Here is a 26,596-nt window from a genome sequence, read left to right on the forward strand (position 1 = left end):
ATGAGAATCCACCTTTTTCCCGCACCAAGCACTCAGCCTATCTTCAATGTCTGATTAAAGATACCAGCGCACCAGAGGTGCCGGTATTCGCTTCTTGACTCCCGATTCTACAGAAGGCACCGATCGCGCTGGATAGTCACCCTTGAAGAGAAAGGATGGGCATCTGGGAATCGCTCCGGTGGACGGCGGGTACCTTCTACGGCAGCTTACCGGATCCTTCACCAGTGAAGGACTTTGGGTTGGGCGTCGTCCAAGCCACGGCGTCCTCGGTCTCGGCCGGGGCGTCCCGGGCGCGGGATCTCCTCCACCGGGCCGCCGACAAGGCACACAGCAAAGCACCCGATCTCACCCCGGTGGCCACCATCGGCCGCGGCGCGGTCTCCAAGATGGACCATGCCGTCCGGGTCGAGGGGCTGCGCCGGATGAAAAGTGCCATGCCCGATCAGGACGGTTGGCAGTGGATCGGACGGATCGGATTGGATCTCATCGATCACACCCTCGCCCAGGTCACGAAACCCTACACCGGTATAATACGCTCTTACTCGTCCCCTCATCCCAACGGATGGACGGTGTTGATGTCGATTTGTATTTATTTATCTATGAAGGTGGGATTCCGGTGTATCGTATCGTGAAAGAAGGGTGGACGAAGGGTCGATCGGGGCCGGCGGCGCACGCTAAGGAGGAGGAGGAGCTGCAGGAGCTGCGGAACAAGATCGCGAGATTGGAGATGGCGATCGCAGACGGGGACCGACGGGGGCCTCACAGTCGCCGTCCGGAATCGGCTTGTTGGTTGGTGGGGCTGCAGCCGCATCAGAAGCCGGAGGATGTGATCAGGGTTTTCATGATGAAGGGATTCAAGGGTGGAGATTTCATCGACGCCCAGGTGGTCCCACGTGCCGGAAACGCGAAAGCGACACCCTATTAGCTTCAGTGTTACGCCCTTGTGCGTGTACTATGCTGGAAAATATATGTATTTCCGGAGCTACGGACGGCGATCTTTTTTAAGTTGGAAAAATATGTGTGAAAGGTTAGGCTATGTTGACCATGCTTGTAAATGATATAGTTGAATGCAAATGTTATGTTATGTTGCATTACCCGTCCTTCGTTGGTTATATGAATTTGGATGTTCCAGCTTCCCAGTTCTTCAGACAACCTATCCTTGGGAGGGAGGAATATATAGCTGACTAGATAGCCAATTTTGTGGCAGATGATGATAACCATGTGCTTTGAACTGTTGACTACTAATGTATCTGAATGTATTTACTCCAGAGCCTTATAAATAATTTGATTTACATATTTTACTTTTTTTTTTTGAAAATAGGTTGGGCATTTGAGTATGGATCTAAGTTGGCATAATTTACTCCAGCTTCAGGTTGGATCTAAGTTGAATACGGAAAATTTACATGCTGGTCTACACTTGGCTTGGTGATGTTTAAGCCTAACCTACCAACTAGAATAGAATTAACTTGGTATAATTTGAGTAATCTAAGATGATAATCAATTTCACCATTGTCATTACTTAGGTGGGACAAGGATAAAGATTTACCATCCATGTTGATCATCCGAAGATTGCTTGTCTGGTTATGCAAAGTGCCACAATGGAGAAGAAGTGATACAAGGCTTGACGTAGTTAAATGCAGAAGAGGGAAATAGGAGAGATTCGAGAATGATTATCTATATTTAGGAGAAGGTGAGGAATGAGAATCTTAACCAACGATTTAATATAAAAGTTAGAAAATTATATAAAATCTATGATAAAATATATCGATAAATTCCTTCTCATTTTCACATAAAATTGGCAGAACTTGAGGACTTAAATTTTGTCCATCATATATTTCTATAGGATTACTTATAAATCGCCAATCAAGTTTTAGATTAGTTTTGTCTGTATGTTGGATGTTTCAGATAAGTCCAACAAACAAATATGTTGCTAAAGGACTTATTCCTAAATCCTTTCATGAATCTTAAATTTTATACAGGTTCGCATCTTATGAGTTTTATATAAAGTAGACAAGGATTGCCAACTTCATCAGAAATGTGCTAAGAAAAAATTGCTCAGGAACCTATAAAAGAAATGTTACTGTTTATTGGCTTCCAAGCCATGAGTTTTCATATAGATAGATAAGAAAAAATATTTATGAGTTTCTAAATGAATGTTTAATCTTTACATAAGTCTAAATTATCAGTTCTATATAAAAATATCATATTGTTTTGCATGCTTCCATATGTTTTTAGTGAATAAAAGGTAATTTTGGCTTGCTTAAACTAAAAACATGATTTATGAGTGGTCATTAATTGTATTCTATACTAATAACGTTGATTTGATACTCATTTAATTTTAAGAAAATTTTCTCCTACCCTAATTAGAAAAAAAATATCAGACATATGCAATTGAAGAACTTATATCAAGAAATCAGGCACAATACAGATGCAAATTATTACATGATCATTTTTGTTGTTGTAACTTAAATTATGATCTTTCTTTTGTAGGCTCTCACAGTATAATACTTGTTTATAAAGCACTCGACACATATTTGGTTTTTGACAAAAAATACAAGTAGTCTAAATTTTATTTATCAAAAAAAAAAAAAAAGAAAAAAAAAAAGCTGTATTTGTAAAAACTAGAAATATATTTATTTATAGGCTAAAACTCAGTGTCATCACTGCCATCCATGGTTTCCATCGTGCATTGCATGTGCCCGCAGCACCAGCTCGTATTTAACGTCACGGGAGCATCTGAAACGCTACAACGCCGTTATTTTAGACGATTCTTCCATAGCCTGTATACCTAATCCCATCTGGTCATCCGTCGTCGCGCTACCTCGACCAAAAGCATCTCCCAGATTCTCGCGACCAGACCCCTTCTACCACATCAATGGCGGCCCGGGCGGCGCTCGCTTTATCTCTCCGGCGATTCTCTCCTCCCACTCCGGCGGCGAAGATGATTCCCCGGCGCGGTCTTGCCGGCGGCGGAGGTCTCTTTTTCCCTTTTGATGTCTTTTCTTCTGTCAATTTCTCTTTCTTGATCGCTATAAAGTTCCCTTTTTGTTTTTGATTCTTTGTTGGTCTATCTTTCTTTTGATCCATTATCACTCCTCGGTCTAATTCCCCGAATACAATCACATTCCATGATCGCACGGGATTCCCGTTTCCTCCGTGCCTTTTAGGTTTCTCAAAAAGAATCATAGTGTCAGCTACCCTAGAACGCTCCGATCATTGCCCATTGCTTTATGGTTATCCATAGCTGATGATTGAATATGAACACTTCAAATTTTAAACGATAAACCTTCGAATCCAAGTTTCAGTCATTATGGAGATCGATCTCCGGGTAGAATATACTGGATAGATCTGGAACTTAATTGCAAAGATGTAGAAAACCAACTAATCTGACGCGGTGTTTAGGGTTGTCGAATTTGTTATCGAGATTCTAAAAAATGGTGATTTGCTGAAAATTATGGGTGATTTTTAGTGCCATGTTTCTGTTTTTAAAGACCTAAAGAAGAAAAATGAACTAGACTGAACTACATGTATGACGAAACCCATTTAATTCATTGCTTTCAAAAGAGAGTGAAAATAAAAGCAAGCAATAGTAAAAGTTTTGTATATCTATGCGTTTTTTAACTCATATGTAGATAAACAATAACGCAAAAACAACAAAAATTCTGAACAGGCCCTTAATTTACTCCAGCCTTTGTCTCAGCATGTTTCTTTTCCTTTTTGACAAAATTTATCTCTATGATTATTCTACATATTGAACACACGCATAATACAAATTGAACACTTATCTCTTTGCACTACATCAGCAAATTTACAATCGGACACAGTTCTGTGGTATGGGCACAGATACAACAACTGCACTGGATCTTCTTGTATCAATTATCATTATGTTTTAATCAGTTGATCATGAAAATGTAAATACTTGGTCTTAGTATAATCAATTTAGTGCTTATCGAACTTAATTTATTGTGCAGTAAGTGCAAAAATTGTAGAGGTGATGCAATGTAAGTTGTGTTATATCCAAGCTTTCTATTTTCAGGCCATGCTGAGTGTCATTCATTTGGCTCTTCTCCACCTTACTGTAATCTACTTTGTTTCCTTTTTTTTTTTTTTTTTTTTTGTATTGGCTTGTATTGGTAATTCTGGATTACTGTTGCTTGTATCCAATTTTGCATGTCCAAGCCTGACCCTGAACATCTAATTTGTCGAATGTTTAGAACAGAATCCTAGCTATAACTTTAGGTTCTGCTTCAAAATTGTCATTGTCAGGTTATCACCAGTTCTGGTTTAGGTCTTAAATCAATTTCTTCTGCATCCTTTTGTTTCAGGCTTTTAGCACTTAGTGACAAATAATCAATTGTTCATCGAACCATTAATAGCTCAGTTTGATGCTTCATTCCTGGGTAATTACCAGTTAATTAAAAGATTTCTGTAACTAAAACTATATTAGAAATGGATATCAACTATGCCCACTCTGTGAGACCAATTGGTGTTTGTTTTAGAATATAGTGCTTTTCATCTTGTATTCAAATTCCTATTACTTTGACGGAATCAACATATTAACTTTTCCTACTCATTGCAGATCATCATGGAACCCCGAAGGTTAACATTTGGGAAGATCCGCTAAGCCCATCTAAGTGGAAGGAAGAACATGTAAGTCTTCTTTTCATATATGGACGTCTGTAAATCTTTGAAAGTGGTGTTTAAGGTATTCTAGGAACAAGAAAGGTCCTGAAGTTCATTGTCAATTACTTTGCCAATGTTTTACACCTTTTGACATCTGCAACCAATAACCAATATCTTACGAAACCTTTTCCGAATAAAAGTAAAAGCTCGATTAGTTAAAGGTAAAGCTGAGCTGATATGAAAGTAACTGCATCAGTCTCACTCCCTTAGGTTGACAATAGATGAGATCAACTATTATCTGTTGTGCTGATTGTGGAATTACACTAGGGTCAAGTTGTCTGAACTTTGCAGTTACTATAGCCATGTTCAGAGATACTGAGTTGTAATTTGGCTTGCATTAGGAGATATTTTATGTTGCAAAAATTTTGTCTTGAAAGCTGAAGTAGAAATGTGGCTGGAACATAATACATACCGTAAATTCTTAATAGGAATTAGATCTCTCTCTTGTTTTTTGGGCTTGAAATAACCTAATTCATTTAATTTAATTAGAGCTGGTGTGCCCATATAACTCAATTTATGTTGATTATCAAAAAAGATGTGGTTGATTACTACCAGAAAAAAAATCTTTCCACCAGGACAAGTTCCAACTGACAGGGATTTTCAACAAAAAACAAGAATATTTCAGAAAGGAAACCATTCTCAGTAGTAATAACTGTGCAGCCATGGAGAAAGCTGGAAGAAGGCTTTTGTATGAATTTGAGTTGGTGCTCTTTTTTCAGATTACATTGTTGAAACTTCAATGGTGCATATAGTACTACTGGATTCCACGTTGTGTAATATCTGAATATTTTTGGTCCAGTCCAGGGCATTCAGGGATAAGAAATTAATTTGCTTGCTTCAGTGAGGTGAATGGTGAAATTCACTTGTCTTTGCACTCATCCTGTTGCATGTGCATGTATGATAGATTAGTAGATATCTGACCTTAGTTTTCACATGTGTAGATCTACTTTTTGTGGTCTATATGATCAATAAACTCATGGGAGCGTTCAACCATCCTAAAAGTAGTTAGTATATAAATTGGCCTTTTCCCCTTCAAGAATACATTGTTTACAATACTAATGAAACAAAAAGTTTATGTTTAATAATCAAAATAACCATTTCACGTGCTTCTATGTCATATGGTTCTGATATCTAATTATGATTTTTAACAGCTTGATTTTTAAGCATTCGTCTGAAAGGATGTGAAATTGTTAATTTTCCTTTATTCTACAGTTGTTCTAGTTGAGGTGTTATCATCTGAATCATATTTCCTTAAAATTTTGTGGTATAGAAACTGATTATACCTTCTAATCTTGTGCAGTTTGTACTGGCCAGTTTAAGTGGCTGGGGTTTGCTAGGCTATGGAGGATACAAGCTTTTTAGTGGAAAGAAAGAAAAGAAGGAAGAGGTAATTCTTTTTAATTGAAACTTTGCAGCTGCAATCTTGATTTTTGGTATGCGAAGCTCCACTGTTGGACATGAACAGTGGAGGCATCATGTTGGATGGAAGATATTGCTTCATCTTCCTAAAAATTTCTACACCCAGATGCAAGAAGCCATAAGCTCACATGCATGTGCATGCACTATTTTTTGAGTATACAAAACCTGAGCTACAAAGAGGATGAAAATTTCATTTATTTGTGTCATGAAATATTTCTTAATAACCAGTAACAATTTTTTTTTTTTTTGCATTACATCATTTTTTACTTCAGGATACTGTATTTCATATCAATTTTGTTCCGGTTAGTGAGCTGAATCTCTCATAGCAAATTATGGGATCCTGTTTTGTCCATCGTTACAGGTGGTGGCTGCAGCATCAGCACATTAGACTCGACAATGCTGCGAGACTATTTGTCTGTGGATGCATGGGAATAAAACATATTTTGGTTCATCAATTTCTGGGTGTTATGTTCCAGAACTTGGACCATGGATACTGTGAATTTTTCTATGTTATGTCAATGAATTTTTTTGTTGTTTGGAAATTCTTTTTATGCTGTCAGTTTTCTTGGATCAAATTGCTATGTGGTGAATAGCCGTGGAAAATTTTGATGACTTTCATATTTACTCATACTTGTTTCCAAGATTAACAATTTTTCCAAGCTTTTGTCTTCTTCATCTGTGTGTGACCCTGCGTGCCTTTTTTATAATTAGTTTTTCTCCTTTTTCACCTTCTTGCAGAACTTCTTATATCAAGCGGAGTATTTCATAGCATTATTGTCGGAATTCTTGTCTCAAACCTGTTTTTCCATTTCCCAACTCGGACGTCTTTAGAAATTTGAAGATATATTGGGTGAACCATGTAAAGCCAACAAGAGGCGCCGACTTCATATTATTACATTGTCCAAACGCATCTAGATCCGTCCATGCTTCCTATCATATGCATCTCATGTGCTCGCGAACATAACTAGGTTTAGTAGTATATTATGAAGTCCATGATGATTCTTTGATCGATGCAACGGTGGATATCAAGCCATCGCACCTAATCCTGCTCAATCCCAAGCAAAAGCCCAAGCCCCTTTCTCAACCAAATAAATCCTCCCCAAACCCTCACCAGGGGATCCTGCTGCACGATGACCTTTGTGCAGTATACTGACTGCCTGAATCCAAACTGCAGACAGAAGGTTGTAACTCAACCAACTCCTCTGGCCCTCTCTCGCTCTCTCTCTCTCTCTTCATCATTCTTTTGTCTCTGTCAAAAATTTTATCCTTCTGTTTCTGTCTTCCGTTGTATTGAAGCAAAGAATATCTTTTGGCTTTGTCCTCTTGTATTAGTCTACGATCATTGTTCGTGTCTGCTTAGGCCTTCCCGAAATGCTCCAACCGCTTTGGAAAAACCAAGGAACACGTAGACAGGATCAGCAGCCTGCCCTACTCTCTTCTCGCTCCCGTGCTTTCTTCCACCCCACAGATTTTATGCACGTAATTGAAGATACTTTTCTGATAACACTTACAATCAATGGATAGTTTACGCCATAACATTTTGAGGTCGCAGAGCTCCACCTAGAGTTGGATGAATACAAGTCTGACTTAGAATATGCGAGTATGATTTGCCCAAGGTTATCTTTACCTTTGCTTATCTACGTATCTTGGAACTCGGGTGTTGCAAACTCACTGTTACAGGTGCTGTGAACCCAGACCTTCTCGAAAATCTAACATTATACACGAGATGCAGCGGATGAAATGGTTCAGCTTCTGATATCTAGCTGCCCTCGCCTTAAGAACTCGAGTATGATGTAGATGGTTGTGATTCTCTGAAATGCATGGAAGTTGATGCCTCGAATCTACGATTGGATAAGGACAGAAAAGAGGCCATGGGCCTAAGGCTATATTTTTTGGTACAAAGGCTTAAGGCTATATTTAAGGAAGATGTTCTCTCATTCATCCTTCTACAAGAGACTTCTTGCGCTTTGGGGAGAGATCACACTTTAGTGATTTTTCTGGTACAAGGTGGAGGAAGCTAAGTTAACAAGTTTGGCCATTTTGCATCAGTCAGTCTGGTCCGATCATATTCACCATATTATCCATCAGAATTTGGTTTCCAGGCTTTAGACCTCCTTGATAAATTTCATTTTCTGGTTTCTTACAGTGAACAACACATCGACGATGGTAGCATGCGACGTGAGCAGAACAAGTACAGTAACAAACTTGGCATATTTATAGCTTCATTGATTTATTGGATGCCATCTGGACTGTCTGTGATCGATTTGAGAGGTGGATCAGCAATGCGAAGTATATAATTAGGAAGTCAGTCCAAATCCAAATGAAATCGGCAGAAGAGCTGAATTTTGTAGAGGTTCTCCTATAACAAATATTCAACATTGGCGTCGATACTTTTTTTAAGAAAGGAGTACAAGCAAGAACACCAGACAAAAGCAGGAGTCCAGCATGATTTTTTGATCAAACAATTGGTGGGTGTTTGAGCGATCACACTTAATCCTGCCTAAAATCCCAAATAAAATTCTAGACGAATCATAACCCTTATCTTTACCAAACTCCCTGCCCCTAACCTTTTCTTATTCCCTTCATTATCTTGGTCATATCTCCCCTTTCTTCCTCATTTAAATTTACTTCATAAAAGAATTGTATGTTTCTTTCTTCTCTTTGCATCTTCTCTGTCTTTGTAGACACGGGACACAGATCTACTCACTGCATAAAGACACTCTTGGGAAGTCGAGATCTCATTTTACTACAATCACTATTGAATAATGAGAAGTAATTACATGTTAATAAATAAAATAATTTAACAGGTTGGTGGCACTCACATTGTATACCACGAAAAAGAAAAAGCAAAGGCAGAATAAAGGTGGTTCTCACTATCTTACGTCTTCAATATCTTAAAACTTAATTCATCAAGTTAGTTCTCACTACCTTCTAGTCGGAACCCTAATTTGCTATCACTATGAACACCAGTAATTATGATTAAATTTCTCCCGCAGAACACTGGTATAGCATCACCTGTGAACTGTTGCTAAAATGTGGTGGCAGAAAACAAATTAGTAGCTAAGCAATTGCATATTATGTACATAACACTGTTTCACTATCAACATGGGATCACTACTGCTGACCTTCAAAATTTGTGTATGGAAAGAAACCCTCAGTTGCTGAATTCCAACCTTTCTCGAGAGCTTCTTCACCAGCTGACAAGGTAGTGCAATTAGGAGCAACAATGCAACAGCATTAGAGATGACTGTCTTTATCAAACCAGATATATCCAAATAAAAAAAAAGCTGTTATGCAAAATGTTCTGGAACCCTGGAGAATTTGCAGTCTAAGGGCCTGTTTAGACGACTGAGTCCAAAATCCTATGAAATTCGTGGTCCAAGCATAAAAAATTATGGATTTTAAATAGGTCAGACCATTTGTTTACAAGTATCCAGAATCACTTTTTGAATGGACTGGCCCGGATCCTATAAGAAAAAAAAATGACCTGCTGATGTCATTTTTTTCTCTTTATGGGAGAGGTCATTTTTTTCTCCCTATGGGATCCAGGTCAGCCTATTCAAAAATGATCTTAGATACTTATAAATATAGGATCTGGCCTACTTAGAATCCAATATTTTTTATGGTTGGGCCACTAATCCCATAGGATTTTGGGCCCAACCATCAAAACAGGCCCTAAATGACGGTGGAATACAGAGTGGGTATGGGTAACAAAGCCTCCAAGAATTGCAAAACTTTGTCACATGAGAATAAGATAATTTGACATAGAAAAAGAAAAATAAATATTAAGGCAGATTAAATATCAGGGGATGATACTATTTTGAGACCAGATGCTAAACTGCGTAAGATACTTTTGTAGAAGTAGGATAATGATTCTGATGACAAATTCGATCAGCAATCAAATAGGTGGTTGAACATGAAAAATATGTTAACGATTTTAAGCCTTCCATCTGTGGATTTGAATGCATAAGTTTGCAAACTATGCATGGTGCGTATGTATTCAACCAATTATTTTCAAAGTTGAGGTAAAAGTTTATAAGGTCTACTAAGCTTCTAAGTCTTCCGTATAAAGCAAAGAGTTTGGTTATGAAATTTTTGAACTCAAGTCCTGCAAATTTGAGGTTACATGATGCAAGAGAGAAACTGTAAGGGATAAAATATCTTTAACATGCTCAAAAGACCCTTTTACCATGGTAACTAATGATTTAGATCAGTCTATGTCCTTCACTTCGGCTTCGATGTCAACAACAGTAGTAGAAGAGGCCTTTCCTGTATAAATACCATATACATGTATCAGAGAGTTGAAATGAGATACATCATGATTTCTGGGAGAATGTAATGCAACATGATTTCTTCTAAAGATCTCTAAGAAAAGAAGCAAGGCACCTACATATATAGCAAGCAATTAAATATTGGCAAATATAAGCAGAAATTAGCAGACCATCTACCTTGGTCAGTACGCGATGAGAATCCATTAAAGGCCTGTCCATATGTTGTAGAACGGTCAGAAGAAAATCTAGCAGATTCTCTGACAAATTTGTTCCCCAGCACTGCAAATTTTGTAAGATCGCACTTTAGAGCAACAACAAATGGGTAGACTCTCTCTCTCTCATAATTACTAATTTAGCTACAAATTTACAAGTGAAAAGAGAGATATACAGAATCAAAAATTTAATACTGAAAAGATTCGAAAATCAGTATAAAAGTGCAGCTTTGAATATATTTAATGCATATACTGGGAGTCACTTGAACATTCTCATAATTAGAATGGTGAAACGTGCACTGCCTACACTCTTTTATCAACTATAAAGTTATCATTAACAAGCAACCATCATGGTTCCAGTCAGTTTCGAGATATCTCAAACTGTTACCAAGTTGATTGTATGCACAAACTGTAAAAGCATCATTTCAATAGACTTGTAGCAGACCATTTTATGGTTATGAAGCAGCAGCAATGCCATGTAAACAGAAAAATTATGAAGGAAGAAATTGAATTTTGTCTGTAAATGATCTACAATTGCAACACTAGATTACTTCCCATAACAAGTCAAAATTCTAGCCATATACTGGTAGCAGCTTGTTGAATTTGTTCCTTTGAGCATAAATGCTAAAATGATATTAGATTACTTAGAAATGTATATTGAAGCTGTATGAGGTGAAAATACCCATTTTCTGTGCCTAAGCTGTCAAATTTGTTGCTGACTTGGCGACAAAATTTTATCAATCATGGTTTCAGCTAAGAGCTGAAAGCCACCACATGCTGAAGCATTTCCCTCCACAAATGGAGGCATCTATGCAAGTCATTATCATAGGCAATTTTTTTGCTTCATATTTACATTATGAATACATGTATGCAATGTATTACAGACTACAACAACACATGATAAATACATAAAAACAATGTATAACAACCAGTAGCCATGTCTCGAAGGAAATATTTCTCAAGCGCAGATTATTGTATTACCAGAGAAAGGTTGACTGCAGAAGGGGCATAGTTGGGGACCATCCTTTAGAGAGGACCTACAAGAGAGCAGACTGTGGTTTAGCCACTTCATGTGTTATTATATTGTATAAATCATGATTATCTTATTTGGACTTACTTAAATATCTGGAATTCATTTCCACAATTGGGGCACTGCAGATACAAATTTTAAGAGAAACTTGCTCAGTTATAAAATGATAATCATAAGATCTGATAGCAAGCAAACTTTTCAAAATTGTGAAAAGTCTGAATAAAGTCTCATCCTATACATTCCACTGAAATGTCTAATGATACATCCTAGAGTCGTGAAAATTGAAAAAGAACCATACAAGCAGACTAATCAACACCAAAATGAATCTTACGATTGAAAAGATGCAGTAACCTTACATTTCAAAAGAGTTACATTCTTAAGTTCCTATAAACTCTAAAAAAAATGTCATTAGAAGAAGAGCAAAATATACAAGTAAAAGATACCAAGTAATTCAAAATCATTGCATGCATGAAGTCTGGAATACAAGGAAAACAACTATGAGCTAGAAACCCTTACACTGCTCTGAACTATGTCTCGTCCTGCAAACCAGAAGAAAGCACCTAACCCCACAATAGGCAGTAGCACTGCAATGAGCTGTTGATAATAATGTCAGTGCATTCAGAAAATTTATCTATATATAAAAATAATAATAATAATAAATTCAAGGTGTTCTGGATAGGGCTGCAGGAGGGAAATCTGGATATTCAACTCTTTGCTCAGAAAGGTATCATATATATAAAATTATACATGTCAAACAAGATTCTATGTGTTGAAATGGCAAGAAGTGGTAATGTGGTAGCAAGGGTAATACTCACATCATGGTTTAGAATAGAAAATTAGTATTTCCAGATGAATTCTAGCAGAATGGATCAGGATCCTTAGTAACCATTACAATTAACACCATAATTGTGTTCTTTTAACTAGGCATAATAGTTCATGACCACTGATCACAGCTAAATTTTACAATCTGGCTATAAACTTAAAATACAATAGCCATGGGCATTATAATAGTCATTTATAAACAATTTCATGCAATGATATGATACTTAAAAATGAACAAGGGTGATCCCATTAAACTGAGATCAGCTATACAGATGCAACTCCAGTGATCATTCCTATCTTCTAGACAAAGCCCTTTGAAATGGAAAGTACTCTGCATAACTGCTCACATTCTCCATTCAAGCACTCTTCAGTTTCTCCCCAATGCTTCTAGACGTGCTGACTTTGTTTAAAACTGGCCATGGCCAATGATATTTTACTGATACCACCCATAACTGAGCACTAACTCTATACCCACTACATCTACCACCAAGCAATCTTAATATTCTCAAATTTACTATATTTATTTAATAGTTACACACCTCTTAACCACCCAAAATACTAAACCAGACAACATAATTGATCTTACAACTATTTAGTGATTTTTCCAAGAAAATTCTGTAAAAGATCAGAAAACACTCCAGAAATCTATCAAACTAGATATCGTAGATATGAGGAAATGATTATGCTTAGTAGAAAATCAGTAGATCAATGTTAGGTGCACCCCTATGAGAAACATGATGATGATATAAAGTCACTCAGGTATCCCCATAAGAATTTTATTTATTTACTTGACTCAAGATGTATAGGACATAAGAAGGTTGCCTCCCTCTAACACGGCTTTCTTTCTGGAGTTAGCTATTGTCCAAGTGACTAATTACATTGTTCTCAGAGCTACTTCAACCGGATGATCTTATTCTTGAGAAAATAACTTGATATCCTTAGTACCATAAGAAACAGGAAATTAGCCACCAAGATTTAATTAATAGAATGACTGTTGTTAAGGATAAGAAGAGGCATATACTTCATCTCAAAGCAGCGGAGCATGGTAATTTGACAGTTCTTGCATATTTGGAGCCACTACTTTCACAACATCTAAAATAGTGACAGAGATGGTACTATATCCAGAGAGCAAGAATAACATTGAAGAACATAAGTGAAAATCTTTTGAAAAGAAAGCAGTTACTTAACGACAGAGCCCAGACCCTCCATTAGAAGAATCAACTACAACGTCAGAAAGTTGCCTATATAAGAACTAAAATAATACAAGGTAGATCCATCCAAAACCTTGACCAAAAAAAATCCACACAAAGAAGAGAAAAATGACTCATAAAATAATCAACAAACCATAAACACTCGGAACATATAAATGATCCTTTTCCAAAATAAAACAAAACTGTGAAGGCTTACCCAAATTGAAACAATAGCATCCAAAACCCAACCAAGCTGCCCTGTCATGCTGAGATATGTCAGCCCCATGGCCAAAGCAAGATTGCCCAAAACCCTGGCGGTGGTGCTCCTATCCCACCCACCCCCACCACCGTTAAACCCTTGGTTAGCTCTGACTACCACAAGGCTCCCCTTCCTCCCTTTCCTCAACAAGATCACATCTTTCTTCATTCCCTCCCTCCAAAACGAACCATTTCCGCACAAGGAACTGATGTTTCTTCTTGGAACTGAGCAACAGTTGGTGGGGGACACGAATCCGAGGCCAAGGCAGCATCTGTTGCTATCGAGATTGCCCACAAAGATGCTGGGGATTGAAAAGCTGACAGAAATTTGCAGAGAAGTCATGGTTGATAGATCATTTAGCGAGTGAAAAAGAGTAAGATCGAAGCTTGCTGATGAGAGGGCGCCTCGAGAGGGTTCTCTTCGAGCTTGGAACTAGATTTTTCTCTATTTTTCTTCGGAAAATAGGAAAAATACAAGGAAAAGAAGTGGCTTGCAAGCCAACTTGAGTTAGCAGCGCATAGGAGCCCATCCACGCCGTCCATTTGGCACATCCTTCACCCATGCTTAATTAATTAATTAATTGGAAAGAAAAAGGTGTTCCAAAGCTTAATGGATGGATTTTGTCTTCTTTTTTTTTCCTTTAATGATTGGGATTATTGAATGCATCCGGTAACTTTTCTGATATAATATCAATGGTTAAAGATAATCAGGATCATATTCATCAAAAAAAAATCAGGACCATCCGATAAATCATGCGCGGCAGCCACGATAACACTTGACAGGAAAGAGCTTGCATCCCCCAGTATAAAATTATTAAAATAGGAGAAATCATTGGTTAGACCAGATCTATCAGCTCCATTGTAGGCCAATCCGACGGCAAATGAATGCCTCTATTTACGGAGAAAAAAGAAAGGGGAGGGAAACGGAGCAATCTAGTGGTTGTACTCATCCACCTCTGAGCCATAGTATGTTTGATTCACGAACCTTGGAGCGGCGAAAGGGATTTGCTGAACCGTGGTGGTATCTAATGGAGCAACCCGTCATAGGTCATTCATGAAGGGAAACTCTTGACAAATGGTTTGGAGAAAGGTGAAATCCGGTCGATTAGATCGATGCCACGAGATGCATGGTAGAGCTCATGAACCTCTGTATATGATACATGGGAGGAACAATTCCTTCCTCCTTTTAGGTTCTCATCTATTCAGTCAGTTTCTTTTAAATTACCTTTTGTTTTGCATCATGTGAAAAGGTTAGTCTGTTTTGTATAAATGAAATGTACACAAATAGTTTAACATAACCATGCATGCCTAGCTGTCGGATTAGTTACAAAATTATACATCTTATTTGGTTTGTCAGTTATGCAGTTAAACTAAGTTTCACATTAGTGGCGACAACGCACTCATTTGCTTAATCTCATTCTCTTGAGTGTGGAATGCCAAACCATCATGGCATCTTCCGAAACTAAAACATCACGTTGTCACTGGAGCCATAGATATTGGCCTGCACCTTGGCACCGACTATAACTATCATAGCCAATCATACATGCAGAGACCTGAGGAAAAGATGTCACTAATTATCTTACCGGCCACCGAACTGTGCCCATTCAAGTCAATTAATCTCCAAACAGAGCTCGTTAAGACAACCTCTCATTGCCTTGAAATTAGTGGTCCATACCTCCACGGGACAGCCAAACTGTTTTCCTGTGGACCGTAGGAGTAGGACCACGTGGAGCCGAGTAAAGCAAGCAAGTTGCAGCACGGCAACAACGTCATTTTGTGGAGCATATGATTCCCTTAAAGACTACGTAGCTGGTTAAGCAGGAGATGTCTTCTGAACATTAGTTCTAATCTCTCGGACAGTAAAGAATGAAAAATAGCAGCAAAAACACAACATTCTCAAACACACAAGACAACGGAAAAGAAATGCCCTTAAATTTTCAACACTAATGATATGCTCCAATTTCTCAAATCTCTCATAATATTCAGGATGCAGTTTAAATCACGACATTCGAGTCTATATAGGTAGCAAGTAACCCAAAAAAAGGGGTAATATGGCTTATCCGTCCACGTTAGAATTATTACTGTATATCGGAAAACAGGCATGACCACAGAGAGAATACGCAAAGCGGCGTATGACATCCACCACGATACTTTCTGTTTCAGATTGTCTATCATTCATTCTTCTTGTATTTCATCTTTGCTGCATCAGCTCCGCTATATGGGGCGACATGGTAAGCATACTGCTGGATGACAGAAAAGACAACCATTTCTAGAATTACCAAGACATTTTGAATGGCTTCCTGAATATGCTCGACGTCCAACCAGAAATGATGTGATTTTATAACTCCCGCAGCAGCCAGGACATCAAGCGCAACCCCCTGCAGCAAAGAACTTCAAACATGAAACTTCCTCCTTTCATAAAAAGATAAGAGACTATCTTGGACTGTCACAGGATATGATGCAGGAAATACGAGAAGAGGCGCTAAGACGACAATATATATCATTTTTATTCTCGTGTTATAGCTTTTAGATTTACCAGTATCAGGGAAGTCTTAATATTTCATGGAAAAGTTAAATGGAAAAGATCTGCTACATTTTACATGCCCTTTTATATATATATAAGTATGAAGTATATACATGCAGCATGACCGATGGTAATGTCTAGAGACAAGGCAGTCAGAGAAACTTAAATATGGACTTCACCGCCAATCATGACTCAGAAACCTCATTGCATGCTTCTGTAAATCATACGTCAATATTCATCTACTCAACCAATCTTCTCAACACATTGAACTTGTATGAACAGCGTACGGTTGGTTAGCATCTTTAATTTGTCAGTTTACAGGTATCCTCATGAATAAGAACTCAAACATATTATTTGAAATTGATACCAACAATTTTGCAGCTCAAGCCGATGAAAAATATTGACCCAGAGGATAGAATGAAATAAGGCACCACAGTAACCACTATAAATTCATCAGGCTGGAAGTACAGAGTTAACTTATGACAGGATATGGACAGATGTTGATATACTAGTCCTCATTGTTTATAAAAGACAATTTCACCTTCAACATTCTGATGAACTGCACTGATTATTGTAAACTATATGATGATAAGAAGGTTATGATATATGATACAAATACTCAATGTACTGTCGTACACATTACATATGTGTGTGTGTGTGTGTGTGTGTCAGGATGAAAAGTTTACCTGCCAGAAGCAAAAGAAGACAATCCCTTTGATGCACATGAACTTTGCTAGAGGCTTGTGTGGTGCCAGCTCCTTTGCAAACACATGGTAGAAGATCACCAAGGCATATAAGGCCATAGAAACGGATATGTTCAAGATGATGGTGAAAGTCCAGCTGACCCAGTTGCTGTACAGACCAAGAAATTGAAGTGCTATCATCAGGATAGAGCAGACTGGTCGAATTACAACAAACTGCCATGTCCAGTACTTAAGAAGCTTCAATGTATGATGCTCCAATCGGATGGTGTGAGGCTGAATTACAAAAACATATATCAATGGGTAATTTTAGATACTAGCCCACAGCTTGCAAAATTATAAATCTGCAGCACATGCAGACAATAACTAGCCGATGCAATGATAGAGTTGGCCCAATTTCTGATATAATGATGTGCTTTCATAATGATACATTGGGTGACATTCAAATTTTCAAATATTGATACAGATGTTTTCAGTCAAATCCTGAGGGTGAGCCTTGGTGCAACAGGTTGCTCCATTTTGACCTGAAGGTCACAGGTTCAAAACACAAGAGGAAGCATCTATGGGCGTAGATGTATCTCCCTTGTCAGAACTAGGGATTTTGATGTTGGGCGTCGGATGGCAGCTTGCTTGCAAGGGCTTTGTTTTTTGTTTTGTCTTTTTTTGTTTGGCAGGTGGGAGGGGGAAAATACTCTACAAGGTTACATGTGACGATGTTTGTGATAAAATCTCTGTGGGTCTATTTTTCTTTCTTCATTTAGATAAAATATCTATATGAGTAAATATACACAATCTACACCAGTAGACATAATCCAATCAAACATTTGGCTTTTATTCCAAAACGAGGGATAATTATTTATGTTTGAGTCAATCCCCATTTCTCATGTATTGAAAGGAGAAGTAATACAGGTTAGACTGACATCAATTCATGCTTCCAAAATAACAGTTGCTAGAGTTTCCAACAGCTTCAAAAAGTCAGACCTGTCAACTACCAAATGTATGCAATGATGAAGAAGCCAGTAACAATTTACCCATGTGAATCCTCAATAAGGGGCAACAAAAGTCAGAACAAAATTAACATTCTGAAACTCCTGCACCCAAATCCTTAATCATTTTAGGTTGATAGGGAATGAAAATGGCTGATTATTCATGAACGAAAGACTTGATAAATAACATAACAAGAGAATATGGAGGGCTAATATCAAGAAAAAAGAGGTCTCAGTTCCATCCCAGATCATTTTTTTCTCTATCTCCATCACAATTTAATCACAGCATGAGAATAAGCCTTATCCTATCAATATATGGTTGGCTTTATGAATACACAATGTGGCTTCGTATCTCTGGTTATATCCTCTAGTAATACAAACTCTCAGTTCCTTTACTGAATCATGATCTATGTTATTTTAGGTCTTTCCTCTGATTTTGTTCAACCCTCCTTTACTTTCTCGGGGCATTTTAAATTTATTATAGAAATAAAAGGCTTCTGGTGCAGTATAAAATCTATATTGATTTAAATACAGCATGCATACTGACAGAAAGTTATTATTTTCAGGTATTGAGATAAAAATCATACCAGAAAAAGAGACACAGGAAAAGAATGATGAATCACCCTTCCTTTGACCTCATCAGGCACAATGTTCTTACTAAGAGATATATTCAGGTAACTATACATCAAAGCCATGAACTTAGCAATCACCTGCATATTGCAATAAGGAGCACTGTTACAAAGTTTTCTTTAAGGCTTCAGTAACTTTCTGAATAAGTGAATGATTTAGGCTAAAAACAAGGCTCACCAATGCCTCATAACATTCTTTAACAGAGTCCAAAATCATAAAGAAGGCTTTACTGCCCTGAATATCTAGCAAACCGACAAAGGAGTCAATTGCGTACAAGGGAGCCATCAGGATAATGATTATTATAGCTTTCTGTTCCTTTGGATTTTTCCAATAGAAAAGATGTTGGGATAGCAACTGTACTGTAAAATGCATAGACAGCATCACACAGAATGCTGCCCCCACCAGAGTGAGAGTTCCACGGTCCATTTTTGTTATATCCATTTGTGGAAACATGATTCCTGGAGGCAGCACACAATCTGAAAAAGCATGTTCAGGCTTGTTAGTTTATAGAAAGTTATAACAGGTATACTACTATTATGACATTATGTTAATATTCAATTCTTCATCCATGAAAGGCACTATAAAAATATTTTCTTATTTCCCCTCTCCCTTCTAAAGTCTTCTAATAAAACTGAAAAGCAGTAATAACCTCTTTTAAGATCAGCAATAGAAATTGTTGATGCAAACAAGAAGTTCTAACCTATTAACATACATTTAGGTTAAGAAAATCGGTAGAAGAAATTATACAGAATCACCAAATACAGTATCAAGACAGTAGATTTTACCATCAAGTACTTGCATACCTTTTGGGACACAAGAAAATAGTTGAAAATGCTGTGCTGAGAGTTTGGGGAGTGAGCCCTAAAGATCAGTAGTTGTAAGACACTGTTTAAGTAATTTTAGGACACCTTTAAGGCTATAATAACCACATGAAAGTTTGCTAAACATTTCTATGAATATCACTGGCACTTTCAATCCCAAGAACATGGGCTGATAAGGAAAAAAATGGTTTTAGCAATTAGCAGAATAGATAAGGCTATGGAGCTCTAATGTGGATGATGTACCAATAGTGGGGTGTGGGGGGTAGTGGGCAAAGGTGAGGAACATTCTGAACATATTGCTATGCCAGCATGACATTTTTCTTCCATAGGAAGATTCTACAATCTCCGAAACCCATCTATTATATCCTCAACCCTCTTGTGTTTTTTCAACAAACTATGGCATCCCCCCTTAAAATCTTCCTAAAGCAGCAAAGGATGTTAAACTTCTTTGTTTTCACATCATATACAATTATTCAAGACTCTATTTTCCTAAGAACATCAATCATACTCCAAGTCAGAGATTAGTATCACCAGATATCTTCCCCTAAAATATATAGGTCAGCCTACATGGACTGTAAATGTAATGTTACATTTTCATCCAGCAAACCACATAACACGTGCACAAGATCAAGCATCCTTCCCCTGTAATAAGGATTAGTAAAGGTGAAAATCTAGCTCAACACCAATAGGAAGGTTGTTTCTAGGACCCTCCAAGGAATCAAAGAGTAAGAAATAAAACTCTTTGACTAAAAAGATATTCAGAATAGCATCTCAGATATCTCCATGGTCGGCCTTATCCAACACCTCCCACCCTCCTCACAACAACAAAAATAATGGTAACCTCAGACTACAACCAACATCAGCCCAACTTTCACAATCCTTGAATACAGCCACCCAGAATGTGTCTCTGAATGTTAGAACTTAACACCCTTATATTTCCTCTTTGTTGGACACAATCTCCACTTAGGACCTTGCTCTTGAATGCAATAACCATGATGTTATGAACATGCATCCAAAACCTAAAGAATTACAAAAGTTTGTTTTGCAATGGTAACTCTTGTAAGTCTTAAAGCTCTAAATCATATCAAAATCTCAAATAGACAGTAACCTAAAACTGCAAATAAATGTAAGAAACAGACTGCAGCATCATCTATTCATCTTATTCAAGTAATATCATGAAAATTTTATATCCTTATTTCTATCAGCCCCAAGTTTTTTTTTTTTTTTAAATTGAGTTAGTAAAAACTGCAAAGATAATGTCAATCAAGCTATGATGACTAATGCAATCTGCAGTTTCAAAAATCATGAAATAAACCAGATTTTCAATTATAATCAGCAAACTAAAAGACTTATACATCTCACCGACTAAGAATTTTGCCCGGTCCAAGCCCCAGGTCACAAAAATCATGTTATTGGATACTACTGTCAAACTGTTATGCTTCTTAACATATAGACTACCATCAGCGCCAAATATTCAATGCTTCAAAGATCACGAAAAAACCCGAGTTTTGAAATTACAATCTCAACGGACGTCAAGAACTCTACATCTTACCTTCTAAACGCTCCCCAATCCAAGACGGCAAACAAACAAGGTTACGGAATCATGCCACTGGAAGTTACTATTAATTATTCTCAATTCTTTAATCGACGCACCAATTCATCATCAGAGTCCCAATTAATTTAAGTATTCCATATAGTTTAATAAGCAAGAACAAGAAATCCAGATTACGATGTTCGAATCCATCAAATAAACGAAACCCGCAAAAAAAAAAGAAAAAAAGGAAAAAAACCCAAACATGATATCTTCAGCACGATTACTGAAACCGATTTCAACTTTCTTTTTTTCTTTACGTTTCAACCTTTGCCATTGTTCTTTTCCCCTTTTTTGAGAGAAAAATCTCAGCCTAATTTCTTAAGGCAAAAATAGAAAACCCATCAAGAAAACCTAGACGAATCTTACTTACAACCAACGTATTAGTTTGAGAAGCAATGGATCGGCCACCCGAACTCGCTCCAAGGAGGATGAGCCAACGAGGAGCTGCGGAGAAGAGGCCAAGGAGATGTCCCCCTTTCCACGGAGATATAGAGAGAAGGGTGAGGAGAGGAAGAGAGAAGGGTAGACTGAAGCTTCGTTTCTTTTCCTTCTTTTGTCGGCATTCGTTCAAATCAACCGGAGTCTAAAAGACCAAGATTACGGTCTCGCCCCACCGGAACGGACAAAATCTCTATAATATTTACCCCTAAAAATCAGCGGACGATTTAGGCCTAAATGTGTTTATGTTGTGTTTGGGTTTTGTTGATGATGGCCTCTGGCTAGCTCCCTAAATCTGTTTTCGTGTGCATCCAGGAGTTGGAGACCACACAAGTAATGGGTGTCAGTGCTTCCTCTTTGTCATTAATACACTAACTGCAGAAAATTGGAAGGTATTAATCTATATTTTTTTTGGATATATTTTCTAAAAATAAAAATTTATCCTCTCTTATTGGGATTATTAAAATCAATTTCGGTGAATCAGTGATAAGATAGCTACAGTTTATGCTATTAGGAGCCATGATGTTCTGCTGCTACGAGCTGGAGGTAAATTGCTTCCTTATGTTTCATTTCTTTTATAGAATTACTCGTTGTCCGGTTAGGGATTTAGATTGCTATTGAGAAACTACAAGCTGCCTAAATTTAGGTGGAAGGGAATTTTGCTATAGTTGTATCTTGGTTATAAAATTTCTCATTATATCTGTTCAACCATATCCCTTATGTCAAAGATTTCCATCATTGGAAAACAATTATGACTATCTATAAAAATCTCTCATTTTTTTAGAGAAACGAATCAGGTTGCTGATTTTATGGCTAATAAGGTGCTGCAAGAGAGTTTTACTTGGGCTTATGATGACATCTACTATCATCATGTTATATCTCTTTTACAAGCTGATATTTATGAGGTCTGCTATAATCGATAGTTACTGGATGTTCGGATAGGATATATCCGCTAATTTTTTCTTTTCACAGTCTGGTGTTCCTAATGTTTTAACTATTTATCTTGCCTTGCAGTTTTATTTTGCATTTCTGTTTCACTTTGGGTGGAGTTTGTTCATATTATTGCTTAGAGTTCATGCTTCATCTTCAACGGCTAAACTTATCATCACAATGATATGTTGGCTAGTGAATGAGCAAGTGTTTCACTTTCTTCTACCTCATCATCACCATCAAAGGAGATCGGGGAGATTGAAAGTAGTACATGCCATCTTAAAAGGAAAGCGTGATCATCAAGATCATAGGCTAACATACTTGCCCTGTTCTGTGCTGTTTTCTATGTCACAAATATTTGGACGTGGATGGATGAGACCGCATTGAAGCTATGGCTCCTAAGTTACAAGCCAGGTGTACATACCAATGGCCATTAACTTCCCTACTGGGTGGTCAAAAGCAACTATTCAACCAATACCCTGCAGTTTTCTTTATATGCTCTGGATGAGCTATTAATCCTTGATGGGAGGACAGACCGCTTGACAACATCATTTATGAATAGAGGAGAAGAGGTTGAATATCAACTGAGAAGGTTTTTTCGGCTCCTATTTCTACTTGAGCAACACAATCTACTCATTGAAAAAGGCTTGAAGGAAGAATATATATAGATGTGTGTTGGGTATAAAATACCCTCAGTCGAAGTTCTTAACAGGATTGACCCTTCCAGGACTCCTCCGACTTTCGACTGCAGATGGTATCTCTCCAGACTTCTCCAACAGTCAGATTTCCACAGTATTTACTGAATTCCTCCGACGGACGAACTCCCATTGCACCATCCGAGCTCCTACGGGAGCCGGACCTCGTTCCCGACTTCGGCTGCAGAAAAACTTCGTCCGGACTCCTACGAGAGCCGGACTTCGTCCCCGACTTCTACTGCAGGTGAACTTCGTCCGGACTCCTACGGGAGCCGGACCTCGTCCCCGACTCCAGCTGCAGGAAGACTTCGTCCGGACTCCTACGGAAGCCGGACTTCGTACCCGACTTCTACTGCAGGTGAACTTCGTCCGAACTCCTACGGGAGCCGGACTTCGTCCCCGACTCCGGCTGCAGGAAGACTTCGTCCGGACTCCTACAGGAGCCGGACTTCGTCCGCGACTTCTACTGCGGGAAGACTTCGTCCGGACTCCTACGGGAGCCGGACTTCGTCCGCGACTTCAACTGCTGGTAAGCTTCGTCCGGACTCCTACGAGAGCCGGACTTCGCCCCTGACTTTAATTGCAGGAAGACTTCGTCCGGACTCCTATGGGAGCCGGACTTCGTTCCCGACTTCTACTGCGGGAAGACTTCGTCCGGACTCCTACGGGAGCCGGACTTCGTCCGTGACTTCAACTGCTGGTAAGCTTCGTCCGGACTCTTACGGGAGCCGGACTTCATCCCTGACTTCTACTGCGGAAAGACTTCGTCCGGACTCCTATGGGAGCCGGACTTCGTCCGCGACTTCAACTGCTGGTAAGCTTCGTCCGGACTCCTACGGGAGCCGGACTTCGTCTCCGACTTCTACTGTAGGAAGACTTCATTCGGACTCCTACGGAAGCCGGACTTCGTCCCCCACTTCAACTGCTGGAAGGCTCCGCCCGGACTCCTTCAGGAGCCGGGCTCCGTCCTCAACTTCAACCGCGAGAAGACTCCGCCCGGACTCCTACAGGAGCCAGATCTCGTCTCTGACTTCAGCGGCAGGAAGACTCCGTCCGGACTCCTAAGGGAGCCGGACTCCGCCCCTAGCTTTAACTGTTGGTAAGCTTCGTCCGGACTCCTACGGGAGCCGGACTTCGCCCCTGACTTTAACTGCAGGTAGACTTCGCCCGGACTCTTGCAGGAGCCAGATCTCGTCTCCGACTTCAGCGGTAGGAAGACTCCGCCCGGACTCCTAAGGGAGTTGGACTCCGCCCCTAGCTTTAACTGTTAGTGAACTTCGTCCGGACTCCTACGGGAGCCGGACTTCGCCCCTGACTTTAACTGCAGGTAGACCTCGCCCGGACTCCTACGGGAGCCAGATCTCGTCTCCGACTCCGGCTGCAGGAAGACTCCGTCCGGACTCCCACGGGAGCCGGACTTCGTCCCCCACTTCAACTGCTGGAAGGCTCCGCCCGGACTCCTACGGAGGCCGGGCTCCGTCCTCGACTTCAACCGTAAGAAGACTCCGTCCGGACTCCTACGGGAGCCGGACTTCGCCTTCGACTTTAACTGAAGGAAGACTTCATCCGGACTCCTGCAGGAGCCGGACTCCGAGCTCCTCTCAGACGGGTAGCTAGCCACCTCTCTCCGCCAGACACTCCAGCCAAACTTCGGCCGACAGGCCTGGACCCCCTGATGGGCCGCAGCAATGGCTACGACTCTGCTCCACTTCCTGCAACGGATTCCACGCGGCTCCATCACTCCCTAGCAGGCTGCAGTAACGGCCATGATACTGCTCCACTTCCTGCGATGGATTTCGCGCGGCTCCATCACTCCTTGGCAGACCACCATAATGACCACGATTCTGCTCCACTCCCTGCGACGGATATCGCACGGTTCCTCCACCCTCTGGCGAGTCACGACAACGGACGCCGTTCCACTCCCCGCAACAGACTCCACGTGGCACGTCCCAGTGATGGCCACGATCCCACTCCACTACTCTTCGCAACAAACTCCTCCTGACCTTGGGCAGCCCACTGCCAGACGGTTACAGGTATCGCTATCAGCCCCCTCCACCTATAAAAGGGGGACCCCAGATACGTTATTCTCTAAGCTCAAAATTCTATCTCAAAACTCTGCTAAAATTTTCGTTCGAGCACTCCATTCTTGTTGAGGCAGAAAATTGACTTGAGCGTCGGAGGATCTTGCCGGAGCAACCCCAACTCCGATTTAGACTTTCTTTGCAGGTTCTGACGGCGACTGCGGCACCCTCGACTCCAGCTACTTCGACATCGGTGGATTTTTGCACCAACAATGTACTATCTCATCATCCTCAAAAGTTTCTATGGATGAGTTCCTGGTGGTTGTACACTCCGACTGGTTATGGTAGCCTTACCATTACCTCACAGATGACTCTAATTTCTCTTGTTAAGGTGGTTGTGCTAGATACTAAATTTATGTTTGCTGATGGTGTTATGTACTTTTGTCATACCAAGAACAAGAACAAAAGAAAGAACAGCAAAACAGGCAAAAAAGGAACAAGGGAAAAAAATGAGATTATGCAAAAGAATGGTATAGAGAGTCAAAAAAGTGAGAGGACCAAACAAAATTGAGTGGAAACAGGAAAGGCAAAAAGGAAAAAAGACAAAAAAAAGAGGGAGGTGAGCAGAGGAAAATTCTAACGGTTGTGTCTTTTTTCTATGTGCAGGTCTTATCTTATATCTATTCATTACATGGTCTGCAGATTACCTATGATACCTCATTGTTAATGATTTATACTGCGGTGCCTCACCAATCTCTTTGGGCTCATATGTTGCAACTCAGTGGTGTATGCTATACATACACTATATCTTGTCTTCTTCAATGGCTTGCTCTTCAGATACTTATCTTTTATGATAGCACCTATATTCAGTTGCTTCATTGTGTTTTTATAATTGTATCAAACCATAACTACACTACATATGCTACCCTTCAAGGCCTACGTACATTCTCAGATTCTTCAACTGCATCAAGGTCTGCTACTGCTGCAGCCTATATATATACTGTTTCAACAGTTCCTTGGGATGCTTGCTTAACACCATTTCAACACACTCTGAGGATCAACAATGTGCCGTAACTTATCATCTTCAATATGCATTTAGGTTGTGTAAAGTCTTCGAATTCCCTATGTTATTAAGTTCTCAAAGTGGGCTATTCTTGTTTGCTGTAAGTTTCTGCCGCAGGATGTTGCCGTTTGCCATGCGCGGTCTTAGTCTCTGCTCTATATTGCAACCATGCAACAAATCTTCAGTTTTCTGCATGATCCCTGACTACATAGCAGGTGATTCCACTTGTAAATTTACATGCCAGCAAGACCTTCACTAATTTCCACTCAAGCTGGTTCTACTTGTGCTCACAAGAATGCTGCAACACC

The 26,596-nt window shown here is 39.4% G+C and overlaps 4 protein-coding genes across 7 annotated transcripts in view; 2 read left to right on the top strand and 2 right to left on the bottom strand.

Annotated features, from left to right (window-relative positions):
* The window catches only part of LOC109505744 (uncharacterized), a 1,152-nt gene extending 56 nt beyond the window's left edge, over positions 1 to 1,096 (top strand). Inside the window, exons 1-2 of the mRNA XM_073252410.1 lie at positions 1 to 525; positions 606 to 1,096. The exon at positions 1 to 525 is cut by the window's left edge and continues 56 nt beyond it. Of these exons, the coding sequence (XP_073108511.1) occupies positions 156 to 525; positions 606 to 925 (690 nt within the window). The 5' untranslated portion in view covers positions 1 to 155 and the 3' untranslated portion in view covers positions 926 to 1,096. The remainder of the gene's footprint in view (positions 526 to 605) is intronic.
* A 1,658-nt stretch (positions 1,097 to 2,754) lies between these two features.
* LOC105032407 (uncharacterized) lies at positions 2,755 to 6,644 on the top strand. Its single transcript, XM_019850265.2, has 4 exons — positions 2,755 to 2,975; positions 4,580 to 4,650; positions 5,984 to 6,070; positions 6,464 to 6,644. Exons 1-4 carry the CDS (start codon positions 2,876 to 2,878, stop codon positions 6,488 to 6,490), a joined length of 285 nt encoding a protein of 94 aa, XP_019705824.1. The 5' UTR covers positions 2,755 to 2,875; the 3' UTR covers positions 6,491 to 6,644.
* Positions 6,645 to 8,824: 2,180 nt separating this feature from the next.
* On the bottom strand, positions 8,825 to 14,356 carry LOC105032418 (uncharacterized). Of its 3 annotated transcripts, none has more exons than XR_012138949.1 (8): positions 13,845 to 14,356; positions 12,132 to 12,209; positions 11,703 to 11,737; positions 11,567 to 11,622; positions 10,551 to 10,652; positions 10,292 to 10,371; positions 9,228 to 9,299; positions 8,825 to 9,124 (listed from the first exon to the last, which is right to left on the bottom strand). XR_012138949.1 is itself a non-coding variant. In XM_010906866.4 (7 exons), the coding sequence occupies exons 1-6, from the start codon at positions 14,226 to 14,228 to the stop codon at positions 10,313 to 10,315; spliced, it is 714 nt and encodes a 237-aa protein (XP_010905168.1). In that variant the 5' UTR covers positions 14,229 to 14,355; the 3' UTR covers positions 8,825 to 9,299; positions 10,292 to 10,312. The 3 variants fall into 3 exon arrangements, 1 of the variants encoding a protein (XP_010905168.1); XR_002164584.3 differs by having other exon boundaries at positions 8,825 to 9,130; XM_010906866.4 differs by having other exon boundaries at positions 8,825 to 9,299; positions 13,845 to 14,355.
* A 1,463-nt stretch (positions 14,357 to 15,819) lies between these two features.
* Positions 15,820 to 21,720, bottom strand: LOC105032429 (uncharacterized). 2 transcript variants are annotated; one of them, XM_010906881.3, is made up of 5 exons: positions 21,512 to 21,720; positions 18,904 to 19,202; positions 18,684 to 18,806; positions 17,096 to 17,386; positions 15,820 to 16,263 (listed from the first exon to the last, which is right to left on the bottom strand). In XM_010906881.3, exons 2-5 carry the CDS (start codon positions 19,177 to 19,179, stop codon positions 16,057 to 16,059), a joined length of 897 nt encoding a protein of 298 aa, XP_010905183.1. In that variant the 5' UTR covers positions 19,180 to 19,202; positions 21,512 to 21,720; the 3' UTR covers positions 15,820 to 16,056. The 2 variants fall into 2 exon arrangements, with proteins under 2 accessions (XP_010905183.1, XP_010905191.1); XM_010906889.4 differs by having other exon boundaries at positions 21,508 to 21,683.
* Between the last annotated feature and the right edge of the window lie 4,876 nt (positions 21,721 to 26,596).

The sequence above is a fragment of the Elaeis guineensis genome, chromosome 2 (assembly GCF_000442705.2).
Source record: "Elaeis guineensis isolate ETL-2024a chromosome 2, EG11, whole genome shotgun sequence".
Taxonomy (NCBI): Eukaryota; Viridiplantae; Streptophyta; class Magnoliopsida; order Arecales; family Arecaceae; genus Elaeis; species Elaeis guineensis.

What these genes read in the sequence shown, in the direction of transcription:
- LOC105032407 (XM_019850265.2), top strand. Translation starts at nt 2,876, where the DNA reads ATGGCGGCCCGGGCGGCGCTCGCTTTATCTCTCCGGCGATTCTCTCCT. An exon ending in CGGTCTTGCCGGCGGCGGAG is followed by an intron (nt 2,976 to 4,579) that starts GTCTCTTTTTCC and finishes TACTCATTGCAG; the next exon opens with ATCATCATGGAACCCCGAAG. An exon ending in AGAAAGAAAAGAAGGAAGAG is followed by an intron (nt 6,071 to 6,463) that starts GTAATTCTTTTT and finishes CCATCGTTACAG; the next exon opens with GTGGTGGCTGCAGCATCAGC.
- LOC105032418 (XM_010906866.4), bottom strand. Translation starts at nt 14,228, where the DNA reads ATGACTTCTCTGCAAATTTCTGTCAGCTTTTCAATCCCCAGCATCTTT. An exon ending in ATGCTATTGTTTCAATTTGG is followed by an intron (nt 12,210 to 13,844) that starts GTAAGCCTTCAC and finishes TATTATCAACAG; the next exon opens with CTCATTGCAGTGCTACTGCC. An exon ending in CTCATCGCGTACTGACCAAG is followed by an intron (nt 10,372 to 10,550) that starts GTAGATGGTCTG and finishes GTATTTATACAG; the next exon opens with GAAAGGCCTCTTCTACTACT.
- LOC105032429 (XM_010906881.3), bottom strand. Translation starts at nt 19,179, where the DNA reads ATGTTTCCACAAATGGATATAACAAAAATGGACCGTGGAACTCTCACT. An exon ending in AAGAATGTTATGAGGCATTG is followed by an intron (nt 18,807 to 18,903) that starts GTGAGCCTTGTT and finishes TGCAATATGCAG; the next exon opens with GTGATTGCTAAGTTCATGGC. An exon ending in TTCCTGTGTCTCTTTTTCTG is followed by an intron (nt 17,387 to 18,683) that starts GTATGATTTTTA and finishes TTTGTAATTCAG; the next exon opens with CCTCACACCATCCGATTGGA.